We start from the raw sequence: 20,980 nt of genomic DNA, 5'->3' as shown, positions 1-20,980 counted from the left end.
ATGTCTGAAATTCTAAAATCTTATTACTCATGTTGAGTTAATTACACTCAGGTTTACTTTTAGAATGAACAAATACTCTAGGTCTTCTTCAGATTAAGGGAATGTTTATTTGGATGTTTATTTGGATCTATCTGGATCTTAAAGTTACGAAAACTATTTTTTGCCTTCAACATTTTTAAATGAGGATTTCTTGGAGTCCAGCATGCATGTGGTGGAAAGGGTTGACTCAAAGCAGATCATTGTAAATCCAACAGAAATTCAGGAACATCTGAAATAAATAAAAGATCAGAATCAGCAGACTACAGTAGAGACAGGAAAAAAGGCCAGCCAGAAACCAAGATAATATATTAACACAAATAGAGCATCCTTGTGGCCAGCATTCAAAGGAGAGGCTTCAGATCCAATGTGAGCCTGACCAGGGTAAAGCAGTTACTGAAGAGTATTCCTCCCAAACTTCATACAGAATTTAAGAATCTGAAAGAAATAAAAATAGTACATACTAAATGAATGATGATGCATTTGACATTTCGGAATGATTTTGAAATAATATCTAAAAAGTCCCACATGGAACAGCTTTCTTTGATCAGCCCGCTATTTATGTTGGGATGAAAATGTCTCATCTACCCAGAGATTAGTTTTAGTAATTCTGAATTTCATTAATTCCCCAACCCCCCGTTCCATTTTATAGGTTTTTCCCAGACTGCTAAAGTTCACGTCAGTTAGATCTGTCTTGCCAACAGGGAGTGCTATAGAGCCACAAACACATATGTGACCTGATAACCCATGGATCACTTTAACTGAAGGGGAAAGGAAAAGAGGAGGGAATAAAGTGCTTAATGCACAAAAAGCAGAATACATGGATCATAAATCATTTAATGTCTTCAAGAAGGTGTGCAAAACATACAATGAGAACCTGAATTATGGTTCACACACACACACACACACACACACACACACACACACACACACACACACACACACACACACACACACACACACACACACACACACACGACATGCTTGTTTATAAAAGGCAAAAGAAATCTCTGTTTTTTTGTCCATGTTGCTGAATTCCATCCCGTCACTTTTGATGAACATCTCAGTGAGCTAATGGCATCTCCAGCTAGAGTTTGAAGCGCCAAAGCATCAGCATGTGGATTCATCTCTTCAGTGGAGAGAAAGTGCAGTAATGTTCTCATGTTTGTGCTAATGGCCTAACATCTTCCTCAGGGTTCAAGTCTCCTTACTCTATTAGCAATATTACCAGAGTGAGACTGTGAATCCACAGAGACAAACCACAGCTGGAACATATCAGTGATAGGGACAGGAACTACATTAATAAACACAAGGTTCATTTATTAGGACATCAAAGAACAAGTGGGAATTTCTTGTGTGGATCATCATATGGTTTATTTTAAAGATATTTTGTGAATATCTGTGGAGGAGCAAACAAGGAACTAAGATGAAACAGATTTCTACTCACAAAAGCATGAAGGTACTCATTAAGGATAGCAATCCTATAGGAATTACTGACTTCTGTAAGGTAACATATACATTGCCCTTGCACCTATAATCTACCTGTACAGGCAGAACAGGACATCCTGAAAATTATTGTTCTTGTTTGAAATGTAAAGGCCATCAGCTTGGACACGAGTATCCTGGATGAATGGATCATATCACATCACATTCAGAAAACCAGTATTGTTTTAATACAGTGATGTATAATAACAAGGCATAGAAATGTATTTCCTAACAGAAAGATTATGGTTACGGGTATGGTGCGATACTGCCCTCTTCAGTTATATAATGGCTTTGCATGACTCCCTAGGGTTTAAACTATTATGTCCTAGACAAATTGTGTTGATCTTACTTAACCTCTGTTTGATAGCAGACTATATTTAATTTGAATCAAATTTCCTTCTCTGATGCACATCAGGTATTAATGTAACAACGAACAAATTCAGTCTTTTACGATAAGTCTCTAAGGTACACAGGTGTTCAATTTTCATTATACAGCAAAAGCACTTTCATTAATGGTTAATGTCAATTCATTAGGAAGGGAATTTGACTCCAACTTGTGCCACTGCAAGGAATACTAAATAAGAAGGTATTACAAACCACAAGCTGAAGAAAATTACCTTAGAATAATGATTGACATGCCCTAAATATTAGGATTAATGAAATGAAATGAGGATCATATTTATAAGGTACTTCTCTATATTGAGGGGCACAAACAGTGTCAAGAGTGTCACAATTTCCTAGTTAAAAAAATAGCAAAGGTTGTTATCCTGATCTTACTGCTTGGTATCCTTTACAGTTTGATGAGTTTTTCTAAGTGATGACAAGAAAGTGAGGCTCACAGCATTGTGTATCCTCTTAGGTGACCTTTATGACTGCAGAGTCTGCATCAGTGCACAGCTTCAATAAGGTGTGCCTTTGGAGTCTTGCTCTATTCGAAGTATCCAGGCTTTATCTATACCACATCATTACCTTGATGCTGCATGTGCCTGTAGCACTGTTGGCTGGCCTGCTCTTCTCCATTCTGAGTTTCTTGCAGTTCTGTTAAGAAAGGCAGTATAGGAAGTGAGGAAAAACTTACCAGCTGCTCGAAATAGAAGTCTCTATTTTAGTCACATACTGTATACATTACAGCGCAGTGAAATTCTTTCATTACATATCCCAACTTTGGAGGTTGGGGTCAGAGCACAGAGTCATTCAGTATTTGCTGGACAAAAGACAAGCTCACTATAGTCCCCAATCACCCAGTTACTAAATCTAAATCTTTTTTTTTGCATCCCCACACTTTAACTGGTAAAACTGGTAGAAAACACTAAAGATTTTACTTTTAGAAAGATTCTAAAGATTCTAATAGTTTTGTTGCATGAGATCCTTTTCTTAATCTACCTAAAGCCTAAATGTATTTATACAGATTCAAGTCATTTTAACATTTTAAAATCATTTATGGAAAAATGTAAAACAAAGAAATGGCTCTCTGGATGTTCTTTGAAGGCTTATTCATTTAAGTAGCGTTTGCTGGCTGAAGCCATGACACTTACTTCCCTGTTGTTATAAACATTTGACTCTGGCATGTCTAGCCATCAACTGTGTGGGGTATTTTTGTACCTCTCTCCACTGAGACTCGAAAAACACACCCAAGCTCACAGAGCACTGCAAGTATTTCTCTCATTAGTAGACCAGCAGCAATGCTGCTTCACTCCACTTTTCACTTTTGGTGCTACAGAATAATGAGGAGGACAAATGCATATTTCATTATGATGAACCTATTTCGGATTTGAGATCAGATCTTCTCCTGAGCTTTTCCACAAACATGTAACTTCAATGGCTTTATGCTAATTTTGATGCTATTGATTTTTATTTTTGGACACAGTATTGAATTTTACCAGGCTCATTTAGGTCTTTGGAAAGTGTTGTGTTATAAATCACAGTGCATCCACATGGAGCCATTTAAGATTCAGGAGGCATTCTGTTATCTGCCATGAGGCTTCTAAGGCTGGCTTATCAACAGAAACCATGTCTGGTGTGGAATATTGCAATTATATTTCCCACAAATAGATAGACATTTCGTGTAAAGAATATAGCCCTGTAAGTTATTTCTCTCATTAGGAAACACAAATCAAACTCTCACATAAAAGCAAAGAGACTTTTTGTGTCAGATTTGTAGTTCGGTCATGATATCTGTGAAGTAGGAGACAAGTTTTCCTTTTCATGTCAGTTGAAATTCCCAATGTGTCCTGATGGAATAAAAAAGGCAGTTCATACATACTGTAATAGTGCCTAGGAGGCTTAGTGGTAAAAGAACCTGCCTTCTGAATAGTTTGTTTTTTTTACCATAATCACTATTAAATTACACTGGAATACTAATGTGCTCGTGACATAATGGTGGCATTTACGCTCGCTGCTTTAATAAGTCTAAATAGTAGTTTGAGGTTTGTGTAAGGTGGGTGTTTGATCTGTTGGCTCTGTAGCTTTAGTTAAATACACCTTGTTTAATAAAAACAAGTGCTTAACTTGTTAAATATGATTTTTTCACACAATGTGTGTCTATGTGCTTATAGACATAATGTAAGACCTCAGTGGACACAGTACATACTATCACAATGTGCGAAAAAAGTATTTAGCGCCATTGAATCAAATAAGAATGATTTTGTTGTTTTTTACATATATATTATTTATTTATTTATTTTTATTGCTATTTCATTGTCTTAAGGATCATCTGCACTTAAATACAACCCTTGTTTTGGCAATGTGCTGTATTATACAGCATATCATGGGCAATCACATAATCACAGCAAGTTCTGTGAGCATCTTTGGCTGTGTCTTGAACAGAACGTTGTGTCTTGAACAGAACGTTTTAATACTTTAACATTTCAAGTGTGCTAGTGGAAGTACATGGAGTCGAATATCTAATGAAGGTAACAGTGTACAGTATAAGAGAGAATGATTTATGCAGAATAATGTAGTGTAGAGTAGACATGTTGGTTGTTGGAGATGGATCTGCCAGGTAAGAGGTCAAGAGGAAGGCAAAATGAATGAATTGATTTAAATGAATAATGTGACAGCTTTTTTCTGCATATGATGTCAATCAGAAAGCTATTCCTTAAATCATGTGATATTCAAACTGATACTCACCCTGAGTGGAGATTTTCTTCTCCATGTCTTTTCATAGTAAATGTCTCATTGTCTGATTGAGGATATATGCAGGAAGAGGTTACTAATAGGTTACTAAAACAGTAATAAGAGGAAATACACAATACAGTGCCTCAGTTCTGTGTTTTTTCCTGAACCTGGTTTACTGGCAGTGTGAGGGTTCACATGGCTCCCTGTGTTTCTTTGGTTTTTTTCTGGTCCTCTGGTTTCCTTACACTCTCCAAAATATTTCTCAGGTTTGTTGATTGGTTGTGCTAAAATACCTAAAATGGTGTGAATGTGTGTGTGTAAATGGTGACAAATTGCATCCTGCGATACCAAGATTGGCTGGTTACTGAAGATGAATCGATAAAATGGCTGAATCAATCTCACTGCGTCGTTTACACACAATCATTTATTTCTTTACAAAGAATCTATAATGGATGTTTAGCTCTAAATACTTCCACTAGCATATTTGAAGTGTTAAAGTATTGCAAGCTGTTAGCACTGTGTCTCATCGATGAAAGAGTTCTTCAGAGAGACCGCAAGTCCGATGTGCTTCTCTTATATTGCACATCAAATTTCATATTTCATATATCACTGATAAGGTACAGCATTAAACCATGGATGAAGCCATTTTTAGTTAAAATAGCTGTGCTCATTAGGCAACAAGGATTTTCTCATTGAGGACAGAGATAAGAAGAGATAATTAACAGTAGAGGCTGTACCACCTGTATACTCATGAACTATCACTCCTTAGCAGAAATTTATGCCACCGTGCAACTTCTGCCTGGTTGACCTCACAGCTAGGTGTTAAATCTGACATGGCCATTGGATTTCTCTTTAAACACTGCCTTTACAAAGGGTGCACATGATATAGAGTGTAAATTATGTGTAGCACAAGGTAAAGTATGGGGGTTGAGAGAGAAAGCAAGTGTGGGAGGCAGTGAAAGACAGGGACCCATTATAGAGTATAGAGGCTAGTCTAGTGCAGCTGTCCTCTAACATTCCAGGCGTGTCCTCAGATCAGCAACGTGAGCTTCAGAGGCAACTGCTCATACACTCTATCTGTTTAGCCGCTTGATTGCAAGGGCATCAAATCTCCTTTATTCGGACCCTTCCTTGGCTCAACTTTGCACTCATTCCTGCCAGCGCAGGGCCCGAAGCTAACACCATGGCAAACCAGTACAACATCAATGAGGAGAAGATCCTAATGGACAGACATGCCAAAGAGATTGACTTGATCAACAGGGACCCTAAGCAAATTAATGAGGATGTCGTGAAGGTACGTGAAAGCTTTCTTCACACCTGTCTTTAATCCAGTGTACTTCAATCTGCTTAATATACGGTAGAGGTTCACTAATGAGGATTTCTGGTCTTCTGAGGTTAATACTGAAAATATCAAAATTAGCATGTTAAAAGCATAACATCTCAAATGCACACTGTGTCAGTATTCCCAGATCATTTAGCTCTGTCTTCTACAGAATGGTTCTGATTAATCATGCAAACATGTGTTTTCATTAATGACAGTTTAACTGACAATACTTCGAATAAATTGTTATAACTTGGTCCTTGGAGACAGATCTGTTTGCGTGCACAGCTCTGTGTACTGTAGCTGCAAGCCATGACCCAAAAATAGCCCTTAGACATATTTCTGCCAGGCCAGTCTATGCTGCTTTTATTTATGGAAAGCATATAAGGGTGGGACACTTAGATCACGCTTGCCCTTTCTGTGCACAATTTTTAATACACACATATCATAAATCATAAAGACTACAGGTATAACCGTGTTTGATTAAGAAAATGACTGTATTTGACAGGAAGCTACATTATGATTGGTTGGAGTTGAATGACTCAAGCTTTATGAATGCTGTGTACTCATGTTTATAGCAACCTCCATGTGTTGCATTAACAGCAATTGGATCATTAGCATAGTTATTTATGGAATTATAGATTTATTCTATTTAGGTTAAATTCCTGTTCATTTATATTGTGTTTTTCTCCTAACACAAAATATGTGTAATTTTAATTAAAAAAAAAAGGCAAAATAAATGTAACTATAAATGAAAATAGTGGGTGTGAATCTCCATTTTATTTTGTTTGATTCTAAACATCAAAATGTTCAAAGATATACAAGTAAGATAATATGAATAAAATGATTATAGTAGAAGTATCTTTTGTAATTATTCGACAGCTTTTCTCCTATTTTGTATTAGACAAAGATACAATATTAGTATTAGTTGTTTTATTAGTTATTATTTTAGCGTTAGTGTTTTAGGCGATGTGACATGTCAAAAATAACAAGATTGTATCTAATTTAGCTCAAGATTATTTACACTAATGAAGACCTGCATGTGCTGTCTGTGGAGTGCAGCAGCAGACTGTGTATAATTACAGTGCACTAACGTTATTAAATCATAGCATTTGATTGAATTTTCACTAATGACAGGCTTTCACATGTCAGCTCAAGCCACACATGTAAACAGTTCCTTATATTAAAGCAGACATGTAGAAGATACTTGCCATGTTATAAATATACCTTTTTTTTTTTTTTTTTAACAGACTGAAATAGTCTAGCTTAATGCTTAGAGGAATCTATCAGGAGTCCATATGGCCATACGCTGCGGATTATTGATCCAGATATAGCTGAAAAATATCACCACCACTAATAATTCAATCAGTGTCATGTCCCGTCCCTCAGAGATATTTTGTTTAAACAAATGCCTGGTTCAGCTGATGCTGTCAAGTTAATGCTTGACAATAAGATACGACAAATTAAATATGGTCTAAGCATCACACTTCTAGCAAGGGAGACTCTGAACGAATTACTTGACAATTACAGTCTGACCTTTTATACTGAAAGGTTGCTTCTGACCTGAGCTCATCTAATAATGTTATCCCTCATGTTAACATTATTACATAATAATCTGTTTGGGTTTCTGTTTGGGGCAAGTCGTGGCCTAATGGTTAGAGAGTCTGACTCGTAATCCTAAGGTTGTGGGTTCGAGTCTCGGGCTGGCCACGACTGAGGTGCCCTTGAGCAAGGCACCGAACCTCCCAACTGCTCCCCGGGTGCCGCAGCATAAATGGCTGCCCACTGCTCTGGGTGTGTGTTCACTGCTGTGTGTGTGTTCACTGCTGTGTGTGTGCACTTTGGATCAGTCAAATGCAGAGAACGAATTCTGAGTATGGGTCACCATACTTAGCCGTATGTCACGTCACTTTAATTTCACTAAATTACATTGCAAACATAAAATGTATGCATTTGTCTAATACATAATAAAGACCTGTCATGTTAAAATCTGTTAATATTAACATGATCATCATCATCATCACCATCATCATCATCAACAACAATAACAATAATAATTAGAATAATATTTTCTTTGTAAATATGATGCAAACATTTTGTTTTGTTCACATAATATTAATATGCTATTTACACACACACACACACACACACACACACACACACACACACACACACACACACACACACACACACACACACACACACACACACACACACACACACACACACACACACACACACACACACACACACACACACACACACACACACACTTTAATTACACATCATCCCTAAATGTGTTATCCATAAAATAATAGCTCATAAAATAAAATGACATAAAGATCAGTTTTCTGCCCACTTTAATAGGAACACCTGTTCACCTGCTCATTATTGAAGTTATCTAAGCAAGCAATCATGACCATGCAAGTGCAGAGATCAAGAGCTTCAGTTAATGTTCACATCAAACATCAGCATGAAAATGCAATCTCAATGACTTTGACCAAATGGTTCCTCGTGTCTGAAAGACCGCTTTGATTATTTCAGAAACTCCTGGGATTATGTTGCACAACAGTCTCAAGTGTCCTTTGTCCTTCCATAAATGTTAATAAATAAACATCTCTTTACAGAAAACTTAAAAATATCAAGATATTTAAACATCTGTTCATGTGGAGCCTGTGAATACAAGCTTCACAAGAGTCTCTAGAGCTCCATGCTTTGGGTTTGTAACACAGAACTGAACAAAAATCATTTACTTATTACATTTAATTAGGTTATTTTTGTTTATATATGAGATCAAATCCTTTCCCCATGATGTTTAATATGAACATTAACCAAAAACTCTTGAATTGCATCGTGCTACTGCCATGTGATTGGCTATTTAGATAATTGAATGAATATGCAAGAAATTCCTAATAAAGTGGCTAGTAAGTGTAATTAGTAAATAAATCCATTTTGCTCTCCATATATCAAAAAAGACTAGGGTCAATAGGACACTTGTTATTAAAGAGTAAACAGATTATCAGGTTTGTCTTCCCATGTAGGTCGAGTTTGAGGACGTGATTGCCGAGCCTGATGGCACGCACAGTATGGACGGAGTGTGGAAAGCCAGCTACACCACCTTTACCATCTCCAAGTACTGGTGCTACCGCATACTTTCTGCCATCTTTGGGATCCCGGTTGCACTGCTGTGGGGATTCTGCTTCGCCTGCATCTCTTTCTGCCACATCTGGGCAGTCATGCCCTGCATCAAGAGCTACCTGATTGAAACCCAGTGCCTGAGTCGAATCTACTCACTCTGCATCCACACATTCTGCGACCCCTTCTTTGAGGCTCTGGGAAAAGTATTCAGCAGCATACGAGTGGCGCTTCGCAAGGAGGTGTAGCGGTCACAAAAACAATGTTCACAACGGCTGCCAGGGAAATTGGTGTTCCTTTGGGTTGTTTTATTTTTATAAAAGAGGTCAGACCTTGATGGGCTTAAGTCTCATCCCCATTGCCTTTATATAAATAAAATCTAGATTGATGTACATAATGGTGACTGAATGCTGCTGCTTAGACATTTTTTGAGATATGGTTAGAGGATTTTAGTCAGTTCACCTTGAGGTTCTCACCTGTTCAGAGAACTATTTATGATGAAGTAGATTTGAGTGTTGACAGCAGATAACATGTCTTACGCATTTATGTGATAAGGCCTTCTCTCTGTATGTTAATTATACATAATTATTGGGTACAAGTTTACTGTATTCCTGTAATGTCTAAAAAGAAATAAAAAGATAACTTATAAAATAACTTGTAGAATGATAACAGTTCCCATGTTCTTGCCTTTATTAAATTAGATCTTATATGTCTTATATATCATCTTATATGTGTGATTTTGACACAAAATAAATATATCTTAGAAAGTCAAACTTTTCCACTCTTCTTAATAAAAATATTTTAAAAGGTTTTTTTTTTAGGAATCTAAATTATCCTAATGATCTTGATATCAACTTTGTATAATAGAGTTTTTGGCCTCTAGTTTTCAAATGCAAATAAACAAGACTTGTGTGATTTGTGTTACAAAGATATACAGAATTTGTTTTTCTGAATGACAATGTTAATATATTTCAAAATCATACAATTTATACTTTATAGAACAATCATAGTATTTGAATGCTGTAAGCTATCCAAACACTGGACATATTTATTGTCCCAAAGATGATCTTTTGGGTTGAAATTTCTTCCAAGTAAAAAAAGATCAATTGCTTGTATGTTCATGCTTTAAAAGTTTTATTTGTCATTTTTTTGAATGAGATTATTATCTAAAACACAAAGTGAGAAACATAGATAAAAGGCAACTCTGTGGAGATGGTCCCTGTCTGAAAAGAGATGTGAGTTCAGCCTTTTCACTACTCGATCACTGATTTTCAGATAAGATTCGATCCATTGTGCTATCGTTCCCCCAAACTAAATTTACACACCCTCTATAATCACCAGTCAGCATATGTACCAAGTGCCATGCTAAAAAAATATCTGCTATCTGAAAATCCTGCTTCAAAGGATATCAGTGCAACAAAAGCTGAACATGTTTCTTCTTCATGGATGAAACAAGGCATGAAGATCTTACTCATGCACATTTCTTTTACTTAAATAGATTTAAATTAAAACACTCGGTCACAAACACAATTGTTGGCACGTACACTTTATTTTCAATAAATTACTCTATATTTTTCTTATATCCATAGTAAATATGACTGAGTTTCAGAAGTAAAATTCAGTAGCCTTTTGACCTCGAAGCAAATATGTCTGTATAGAATAGAATTAAACACCGTGAAGGAAGTATAATCATTGAACAACCACTTTACTGCTGGATTTAAAAAAGAAAATGAGACATTAGGACACTGCATTGTTATAGCATTCAGAAAGTATAAACATCTCATTGTTATAGCATTCAGAAAGTGAGGTAAAAAAGCTTTTGATGATGACATTTATGTGTTGGAGAAACTCAGTAGGTGTTTTAAAGAAACATGCAGAAATTTACTTCAGGAAAATAAAGTTATATGACTGGGGTCTTTCTGTTAACATGATGCAAGTGTATAATTAAACGTGCTCTGTAAATGAATGTGACAAAAAAAATGTGGCTTTAAAATAAACCAACACCTAGTAAAAACCTAGTAATGAAACTGATCAAGAATGTCCTGCTCAAAAAAATGCTGCATTCTTAATGGGTTTTATTATCTTTGAATATAATATATTTATATTAGAACTATTTCTGTTGAAAAGAAAAAAAAAGAGAAAAACCTGCGAATCGCTAGAGTCATAAATGTTGCCGAGTTAATTCTAAAACACAAACACTGACTGATTGTCATTATTGACTTGAACTTATTTGTTAGTTAGTCCACAATATGCATGCAGTTTTCACACAGCTATGACTTTAAGTGACAAGAAAAGTAAGCTAGAAAATATCTTCTTGCTTTTCTTGAGAATGAATGAAATGTTGAACACTGACTGAAGTGCGATTTAAGCATATTTAAGTGCGAATCAGAAAAAAAGGTTTTCAAAAGCCAATGGTTTTCAAAAGGGCCTCTCTTCTGGAAGCCAAACACACACAGATTTTAATCTGTAGCCAGACATTTTTTTTTTGCCACATTTATGGTAGCATGCCATCTGCTATGACATTACAGTCACCCTCTTCTCATTCTGGTGGTGGTCTGTTTTGTTTATTTATTTTTTTTGTCCAGGAAGTAATCACAGCGATAAAGGCAAAGCTTCCAACAGTGTTCTGATAGTGAGTTTCATTAGGCTCCTCTCAGTGTGTTTATGACCATCTGCACACATCACTTTCATTCTGTATGGGTCTACACCCAGTCCTCATGTGTGATCAGCATCAGTGTTTATGTGGACGATGTCTGGGTAATGCTTCTCTGGCTGCTGGTGCTCTTCATGACGTATATGGAGGAGTTGCTCTTGCGGCTGGAGTTGCGCTCCAGGTCATAGCGGCACTGAGAGGACTTCAGGTAGTAAGCCGAACAGCACAGAAAGTTCTGCTTCAGGTCATGGAACAGGTGTCCAGCAAAGCACATGTAGATCCAAGGGTTACAACAGCTGTTCAAACTGGCCAACAGCATGGAGATGATGAAGGGCATGGCTGTGAGAGGAGACACAAACACAGTTCATTTCTCTGAACTACTGAACTCTACATACACAATCAGCAGCCATGAGATTCCAGGATTTAATCTCAGTTTATTTAACAATAATTAGCCTTTTAAAAAAATATTCATTTAAAAAGTATTCATTTCAATCAATAATGTGTTCCATTTTTTTGCTCTGTGTCTGAGCTGACACCTTGAGTGGTTGCTTCCATACATGGTATGAGTTTTCATGCTAAAAAAAAGAACTTGTTCAAAGAATCTAAAGCATGTAACAACGTCTACTACTGTATGTAGTTTCCATTGAAATGGGATGGAATTTTTGTTTTGTACTTATTGTTTTTTTTGTTCATTTGCTTTTGACAGGAGATAGAAATTTCTTTTTTTGGTTATTAATAGTTTATTAATAAATTAAGTTATCCAAAAAGTATGGAAGAAGGTCGATACATTACCAAGTTTTAATACAACAATTGTATAATACAAAATGCCATTTTGGTTTTTATTCTTATCACATACTGTAACAACATAACAGACATTATACTGCAGTGACTTGCTTAAGTCTTGTAATGTCCAGATCACAGTCATTGTTGTCACCAGGCATCACACAAATACATACAGTATTCACACCTAGGGGCAATTTAACATAGCCAAGCTGCCTACAATTGTGTTTCTGAGTGATAAAAGGAAACAGGAGAATCTGGAAGTCCATACATTCCATACAGACATGCGAAACTCTACATATCTCAAACACGGGATCGAACAGGGAACCCCAGATAAGAGAGGCTGCAGTGCTACTCACTGTGCCACCATGCTGTCACCACCATCAGCAGCAAGCTTATTCAATTTGAAACAGTTTCATCAGGAAAATCTAGACTTCTTTTCTGGCACTCTGTTTTTTTTTTTTTTTAGTCTGGAGTTGTTTAAGACTATAGATCAAACGGTTGTGCTGAATTGTTCAGCTATTTAAATGAGATAAACGTAAATGTGAAAGCTGGACATTTTTAGAGCACATCCACAGTGACCATGTTAACCACAATACACTGTCCATGTGTTAACTGTTCAAAGATTACACCTAGTCTTGGAACGTGTTGTGCTGGAAAATTGCAAATGCCACAGCAATTTGAACATTTTTTGTTGTGAAAAGTGTTGAAGTGTTGAAAAGCATGAGTCTTTTCTTTAATGAACTCCCACCATCTCATAATAGACCTGATTCATACAAGCTGTAATGTGTCACTTCTCTAAACTCATTTAATTGACATTAAATTATACATATAGGCCTCTTCAGGTAGTCCATATTTTAGCCATGACTATATTTCAACTAATACTCCTTAACAGAACACGACTGCTGTGTAAACAAAAAGGGAAATTTACACCACAGTGTTCTCTGGGCTTTGGCAAAGATGAAATGTTTTCATTATGTGCTTGGATGAAAGCTGCCATTATAGAAATAATAAACTTTCACAGCACTTCTTGTGCAGAGTACAGGAGATGACAGTCCATGCTAAACACGTGGTAAAGGACTCATTAGGGACTTAACTCTAAATGTTTTGGCTCAGAAAATCAAAGGATCATCTCAGCAGAATGGATGTTCCATGGGATTAATGAATTCTTTTGTCCCAAGCCCAAATGTCTTAGAACTGTAAGTCTCTCAGGACTACAGAATAAAGTCCAGCAGATACAAATCCATGTGAAGCATCAATAAACTGGATTGCTTTGGAGCTACATCCCGTTTTAGCTGTGATAAAAGATTGGATGAGTAATTTCTCTTTTGTGTCTGCAGTTTGATTAATGGTTATAAAGAGATATAAACATATCTGCTTTTATATTATATCTCACAGAGCCACCATGGAACTTACTAACTAACTGAATCACTCTTTTAATCACTAAATTAATAAATTGCTGAATCACACATTTACTCACACACCTCACTGAATATATGAAATATCCAATCACTGAATCTCTCACCCAGTCGTTGAATCAGTCACTCAAAGAATCATTTCATCATTCACCCAATTGCTCAATCACTCACACATTTCATTCACTCACTCACTCACTCACTCACTCACTCACTCACTCACTCACTCACCCACTCACTCACTCACTCACTCACTCACTCACTCACCCACTCACTCACCCACTCACCCACTCACTCACCCACTCACTCACCCACTCACTAATCACTCACTCACCCACTCACTCACTCACTCACTCACCCACTCACTCACCCACTCACTCACTCACTCACTCACCCACTCACTCACCCACTCACTCACCCACTCACCCACTCACCCACTCACTCACCCACTCACCCACCCACTCACCAATGACAACAGGAATACAATGTCCAGATTATAAGTATATACGAAATGAAACGTCACCATGAGCATTCCGTAAATTGTGTGTTATAGCTTATATATATATATATATATATATATATATATATATATATATATATATATATATATATATATATATATATATATATATATATATATATATATATATATATATATATATATATATATATAAATACAAAGGGGCAAGTTGTGGCCTAATGGTTAGAGAGTCTGACTCGTAATCCTGAGGTTGTGGGTTCGAGTCTGGCTACAACTGAGGTGCTCTTGAGAAAGGCACCAACCTGTGTGTGTGTGTGTGTGTGTGTGTGTGTGTGTGTGTGTGTGTGTGTGTGTGTGTGTGTGTGTGTGTGTGTGTGTGTGTGTGTGTGTGTGCACTTTGGATGGGTCAAATGCAGAGAACGAATTCTGAGTATGGGTCACCATACTAAGCCATATGTCACGTCACTTTCATATATGAATGTCTGCTTTTCAAATGTATCCAATGCATATCTGACTACAGAGGGAATGATAAAGCTCAGTCTTCTATCATTCAGTCATCATCACACATGTAGATCACACACCCAGGCCTAAAACACAGAAGCATTAATATTATAATTATGCTTTGTGTTACTATCGTGGCGCTCAAGATGTATATTTGTCTCAAAAATCTGAATATATAAAAATCCTACATTAGATTTTTATTTTTGTAAGTAAAAAGTAAGATTGTTGTTTCCTGCAAGAAATCTTCTGACCACCTACCTGGCACAAAAAGAACAATATTAAAATTTAAATGATGGTATTTTATAAATGACTGTATTTAATTTTTATTCAGATCTATTTTGTATATCACGGATACATGATTTATTTCTGAGCCAGAGCACTGCAACCCTCTGAGACTGTGGCTGTTTTTTCAACAACATTTAATGTCTGATCTTGATAACAACTGAATGTGTCATATAAGCTGAAAATCTTGCTAGGAGTGTGGTATTAGAAGCAGCTGCATAATTTTGCTAACACCAGCCTCTAGTTAAAAACTACAGCTGTACATGATTTAATGGCTATACTCGCAGGGATTTACTCACTCTATCTTACTTTTTAATAATGAGTGGCTGCAGCTTCTACTGCACCCTGCAGCCTAGGTCTGTTCTTCTTCAGCATCAAAGAACATCATAATGCATGCATGGAACATGATCTATCATTATGGAACTGTTATTGTTAGGTTGCAGCAAAGGCGCTAAAATACAAATGACTTTATATTTGTTCAAAATCCATAGTATGTATTTATTAATTATATTTTGGTTAGATTGTGTGTAGTAATTATCGGGGAGGTAATTGGATATAGTGTTGGGTCTATGGTGAACTCAGAATTCAGAATGCACTGAACCATGAGCTCCCGGGTTGCACAACTATAAACTGTTGTAGAAAGGACATTATTTACATTTACATCTTTTACTGTCCATTTCCTGTTTCTACAGTTCTGTAAAGCTGCTTTAAGGCCATTTGAATGGTTAAAGGTGTTATACAAATAAATTTAATTAAATTGAATTGAATAGTATATTACTGACGAGTGTGTTTCAGAGAAATGTGTTTTGTTTTTGTTTTTTGTACGCAATTTCTAAAGAAATATCTGAGTTGGGTTTTTTTCCACAGCCTTCAATGATATGAGGTAAGGAGAGATTTTTAAAATCTAAAAATACACATACAATTAAATCATGTGATTATGAATAATTGACAGTACTTTTGCAACTCAATCGTATTAATTAGAAAAGTTAACAGAACTTAATAGAAACACAGAACACAACTTTGGTGATGTGAACTGCATCTCAGATGTCAAGAGTTTGACCTCCAGAGATTTCTAAGACCTTCTATTGAAGAATCTGTCGCGCGATTTATCACAGCACTGTGCTGGAATATTACAAATGCTGCCCGTTGCAGGAAATCATTTGAGAAATATAACCCTTATCAGCATCATCATGGGTTTCATCCTTGCACTAGTGGGATATTGTAGAACATGATTTATCTCTCATGCTGCACACAGTCATGATTTAAAATGCTGCACTCCTGCTAAATATTAATGAACTGCATATGACCAAGGCCTTTGTAAGTCCTTGAGTGTTTGAACTAGAGTGATATTACTAAGTAAAACAGTCGTCACAGCCATTTAAAAGACTCAGGAGAATTATGTATATAATTAGTTTGCTTTTCTTTAGACGCACATATTATTTTATTTAGTAATAGAATATTTACAGAGGTAAACTGAAGTATGGAAAATGACTATATATTTGTAGTATGCTTGACATAACCGTGTTTAGAAGCAATACAGTATGCCTGCGCGCGTACACACACACACACACACACACACACACACACACACACACACACACACACACACACACACACACACACACACACACACACACACATGTTAAACTAGTGGCGTGATGAACCGCATACTGATGGAAACACTTGCAGTTTGCGTACAGAGAATAATTTGAGAAACAAACAACCAGAAAAAGAGAAGAAAAGAAAAAATCATGAGAAACAGAATCGGAAACAGTAATCGCAAAACTTTTTGAGAGAAGAGAGAAGCTGTTCATTCTAGCTAAACTATTTTTTATTTCTGACTTTTCATTCTTATTTCTTTGTGTATTCAGACATACAGCCACTGACACCGTGCACGCTGAGCGAAAAACGAAGCGCCGGCGCGCGCTATCCAATTTATTTCCACAGCCAAAAAGGAACTCACCCTCACGGGGCGCAGCTGGATCCCACGCCGACCACATCTGTACGAAGAAAAACGGAGTCCAGCATACGATGTAAGCCAGCACGATGACGAATGTCATTTTGACTGTGGTGATCTTGGCTTTGGAAATGAGTCTGACGCTGCTTACGCGCGCCAAAAGCGCACCGTTTCGCGCGGCCGTGGGGCTCAGAGTGACGACCTGCTGCTCGCGCCTGGTCTTCAATTTAAAGTTCTGCCAGATTTTAAAGCTTATTAGACCGTAGCAAATGCTCAAGATAGCCACAGGAATGATGTAGACTGTAAGGCTGATCCAAGTGATATAGGCTTTGGCGCCCCAAGGCTGCACAAAATCTCCCCAGCAGTCATACACTCCAGATCCGACCTCCCGTAGAGAGAAGATATACACCTGCGGGATGCTGAACAGCAAACTGAGCACCCAGGACAAAACCACGTAGATGCGGTCTTTCCGTTTGTGCAAAGAGCGCAGCGGCTGGCAGATGGCCAGACACCTATCTATGGACATCAGTACGAGCATGTAGGTGGAGGCGAACATGCCGACTATTTGGAGGTACTTCACAAGTCTGCACAGCAAATCAGGCCCATAAAAGCGGAATGTGATGTCCCAGATGAGCTGAGGCAGCACCTGGAAGATTGCCACCACCAGGTCAGCGATGCTCAGGTGCTTCATGAAGTAGTACATGCGCGACTGGCCGTGCTTGGCTGTGTGGATAGCGAGCAGAACGCACAAATTCCCCGCGAGGGCGAAGAACAAGACCAGGGCGAGCACCGTGACCTCCACTTTGGCCACCTCCTCATTGCGTTTCAGGGGATTCACCGTTTGATTGGCGCCATCCGTGTCGTTACCGAGGCTGTCATTTCTCCATGACTCGTTTAGAGCCCAAATGTATTGTTCTTTAAGGGTTTCCTCCATGGTATAGCCACGTATGGGCGCACAGGAACTTCTCCACAGCGTGCGTTGCTTTTTCCTAGGTGGAGCACACGTCTTCTTCAGGCATGCTGACTATATGAAATCTCTCAGCCAGAGAGGTCCACTTACAAAATCTGCGTAAATGCAACCAAATGTAAATAAAACTGTGACGTTTTTGACACTTCAAATCTAGTTACTCCCTTGTTTAGGCAGGAACATATAAATGTTTAATGCAATCTAAATTTACAAGATAGAAAGTTTTAAATTTCCTGTCTAAAAGATGTACAAATCTCACTACTTACAGCGGTTGTGCATTTTGAAGCCGGTCCTACAACTGACGTTAGTATGAGAGGAAAGTCCTTGAAGAGAAGCAGATCCCTCCCCAATCTCTCTCTCTCTCTCTCTCTCTCTCTCTCTCTCTCTCTCTCTCTCTCTCTCTCTCTCTCTCTCTCTCTCACACACACACACACACACACACACACACACACACACACACACACACACACACACACACACACACACACACACACACACACACACACACACACACACACACACACACACAGAGTTATAGACCCGTTAGAACAGCGTAGAAACGTACCCAAGACTTCCACTAGATGTCCACCTGATTCATCACAATCGATAACGTCCTAATTCACACTTTCTCAATGGAATGCTAAAACAATCAGCTTTGTTTACCATCAGCTTGCAATATAACAATGACGGTTTTTATGTTGCAAATATTACACAAAGATCTGCAAAAAAGAGACATTATTATTCCATTTGCTACAATGCAGTACAATAACATTCACATGCGTCTAAGGGTTCATGTTGTTAGTTGATATTGATTTCCTGTCAGAAATCTTTTAGATTATTTTCTAATATGCATAAATGTAGCTGGGTAAATTAATTAAATCGCCTTAAATTTCAGAGGCAAAAGAATGGAAGAGAATACATTTCAATAGAAAATAAACTATTGAGAAATACTCAGGATATACAGTATCAGCCCTTTCAGAAGAGTAAATTAGAGTTGTGGGCATACATCGCTGTTCGTTCAGGGAGCTCAGAATCCTTTCCTACGGCTCTGCCTGAATCCTAACTGCAGGCCATTTTCCATAGTGAAATAAGCCTGCTTGTTTTTGCAAGTAAAATGTAACAAATTCGATTGGAGCTTTTTATTTCATAGAAACACAGCCAGAAGGGGAATAAAAAAATATAGCAAATTAAAATAAATTGTTATAGTATGCTTATCCATCATGACCCTTGCCATAGATCCTTTACACGTCTCTCGAACTGTACTGGAGTGATACAATTCTTCTAAAAGATATTTCATCACTTGTGTTTTGATTATGGTGATAGTGCGGGGATGTTAATTTCAGCCAAATCGTTTTTTTAATTGTGTTAAAACGTAGCATAGATTTGAATTATGCTGCATTTTTAAATAGATATTTAAACTGTCCCGTGAGTTTGGAATAAAGTTAAATGTTCTTTACCTTTTCTGATGTTTTTCCAATGAATCTAAATATACATGTCACTTAAAAAAAAACAATTCCTGTTAAACCACAATGAAAAATAGCTTTTACTAACTCTGGCACATTTACAGTAATGTATGCATTTTCCCTGTTAAATAAACCAATAAATAAAGACAATAAACTCACACATAAGTCTTTTCCTCTGGCTGTCTTGTTTCAAAGCCTAGGGCTAGTTGGGCCTGATTTACATTTTTATTTATGCCATACATTATAGTGTAATGTTAATTGTTTAACTATAATCATGCAGTACATCTGACTGGAAGAATCAGCACTCGTTCTACTTCTGCAATCTAAAAATTATTCTGAATCTTTTCTCCAATTTGCCCTACTGTCAGTAGCACTTCCCTACTAAAAAAATCCCACAATGCACTAAGCTGGACACAAATTCATAATGTTGTTAGCATTGGTTAACATATGAGTGTTGCAAAACTAATTGTTACTAATATACTAATACTAACATATTAATGTTGGTTCTTAATTCAATATTACAACTTCATACATTAGTAATTATTCTCATAACAAATCCATTATAATACTCAAACAAAAAAAGGCATGTTCTCTTGATTATGCCCTGATCAGTATTGAAATGTTTATATGAACCAATATGTGATGTATTTATGTTCAAAATACACCTTTCCAGCATTAGCCCAAGCACATGCAATGTTCACTGGGAACTAAGGTCAGAGATTTCCAATGAATTGAACATGCATTACCTAAGATTCAATGTTAGAAGATTATTCTGTTCACTCTGTTCAAGTTTAAATCAGTGTAGTATGTTTCACTTTGTTCATTTTGGAGGAAATTTAAGTTCATCTTCCTCCCAAAAAATAAGGGCAGTGTAAGATCCATAATAAGGTAAATTTTTAATCAAAACTTGGCTTTTTGTTTAAATAAGACTCATCAACATACTATAACAATTTCATTGTAAGCAGTACTTATAGCCCATATTTAAAATTGGCAGAAATATATTGAGCATTCAATGTAGTTATTGTTCTTTAATGGATCAAATCAACCCCAATGGATCAATTTTCAATTAATACTGAACTATAGGGTACCTTATTATAACATCTCAACAAAGTGTGTCATTTGTAAAATGTGTGTAATTTATAAACTTGTTCATCTTCAGTTGTTCTCAAAAGCAAAATTCATTAGTAAGTGATATAAACAAAGTTTTTGGGAAGTTGGTCACTGCAAATTCTGCAAAATAAATAAATAAATAAATAATATTGCAAACGCAAGTCCAATCTAAAAGCCTGTCAAAACACTTCACAACACTATAAACACTGTTGTGCAACTGACAACTGTGCAGATAAGCCTTTGGATACTGAAAACATAAAAAAAGAACTCAGGTCCA

At 36.9% G+C, this 20,980-nt stretch overlaps 2 protein-coding genes across 2 annotated transcripts; one reads left to right on the top strand and one right to left on the bottom strand.

Moving 5' to 3' along the window:
• The first annotated feature begins 5,660 nt into the window (after positions 1-5,660).
• cav3 (caveolin 3) lies at positions 5,661-9,725 on the top strand. Its single transcript, XM_027147280.2, has 2 exons — positions 5,661-5,932; positions 9,001-9,725. Exons 1-2 carry the CDS (start codon positions 5,822-5,824, stop codon positions 9,340-9,342), a joined length of 453 nt encoding a protein of 150 aa, XP_027003081.1. The 5' UTR covers positions 5,661-5,821; the 3' UTR covers positions 9,343-9,725.
• A 557-nt stretch (positions 9,726-10,282) lies between these two features.
• On the bottom strand, positions 10,283-18,555 carry oxtra (oxytocin receptor a). The gene is made up of 3 exons (XM_027146279.2): positions 18,397-18,555; positions 17,170-18,228; positions 10,283-12,086 (listed from the first exon to the last, which is right to left on the bottom strand). The coding sequence occupies exons 2-3, from the start codon at positions 18,095-18,097 to the stop codon at positions 11,833-11,835; spliced, it is 1,182 nt and encodes a 393-aa protein (XP_027002080.1). The 5' UTR covers positions 18,098-18,228; positions 18,397-18,555; the 3' UTR covers positions 10,283-11,832.
• Positions 18,556-20,980: the final 2,425 nt, after the last annotated feature.

Source organism: Tachysurus fulvidraco, chromosome 5 (assembly GCF_022655615.1).
Source record: "Tachysurus fulvidraco isolate hzauxx_2018 chromosome 5, HZAU_PFXX_2.0, whole genome shotgun sequence".
NCBI lineage: Eukaryota > Metazoa > Chordata > Actinopteri > Siluriformes > Bagridae > Tachysurus > Tachysurus fulvidraco.
This window is presented reverse-complemented; position numbering and strand designations above follow the sequence as displayed.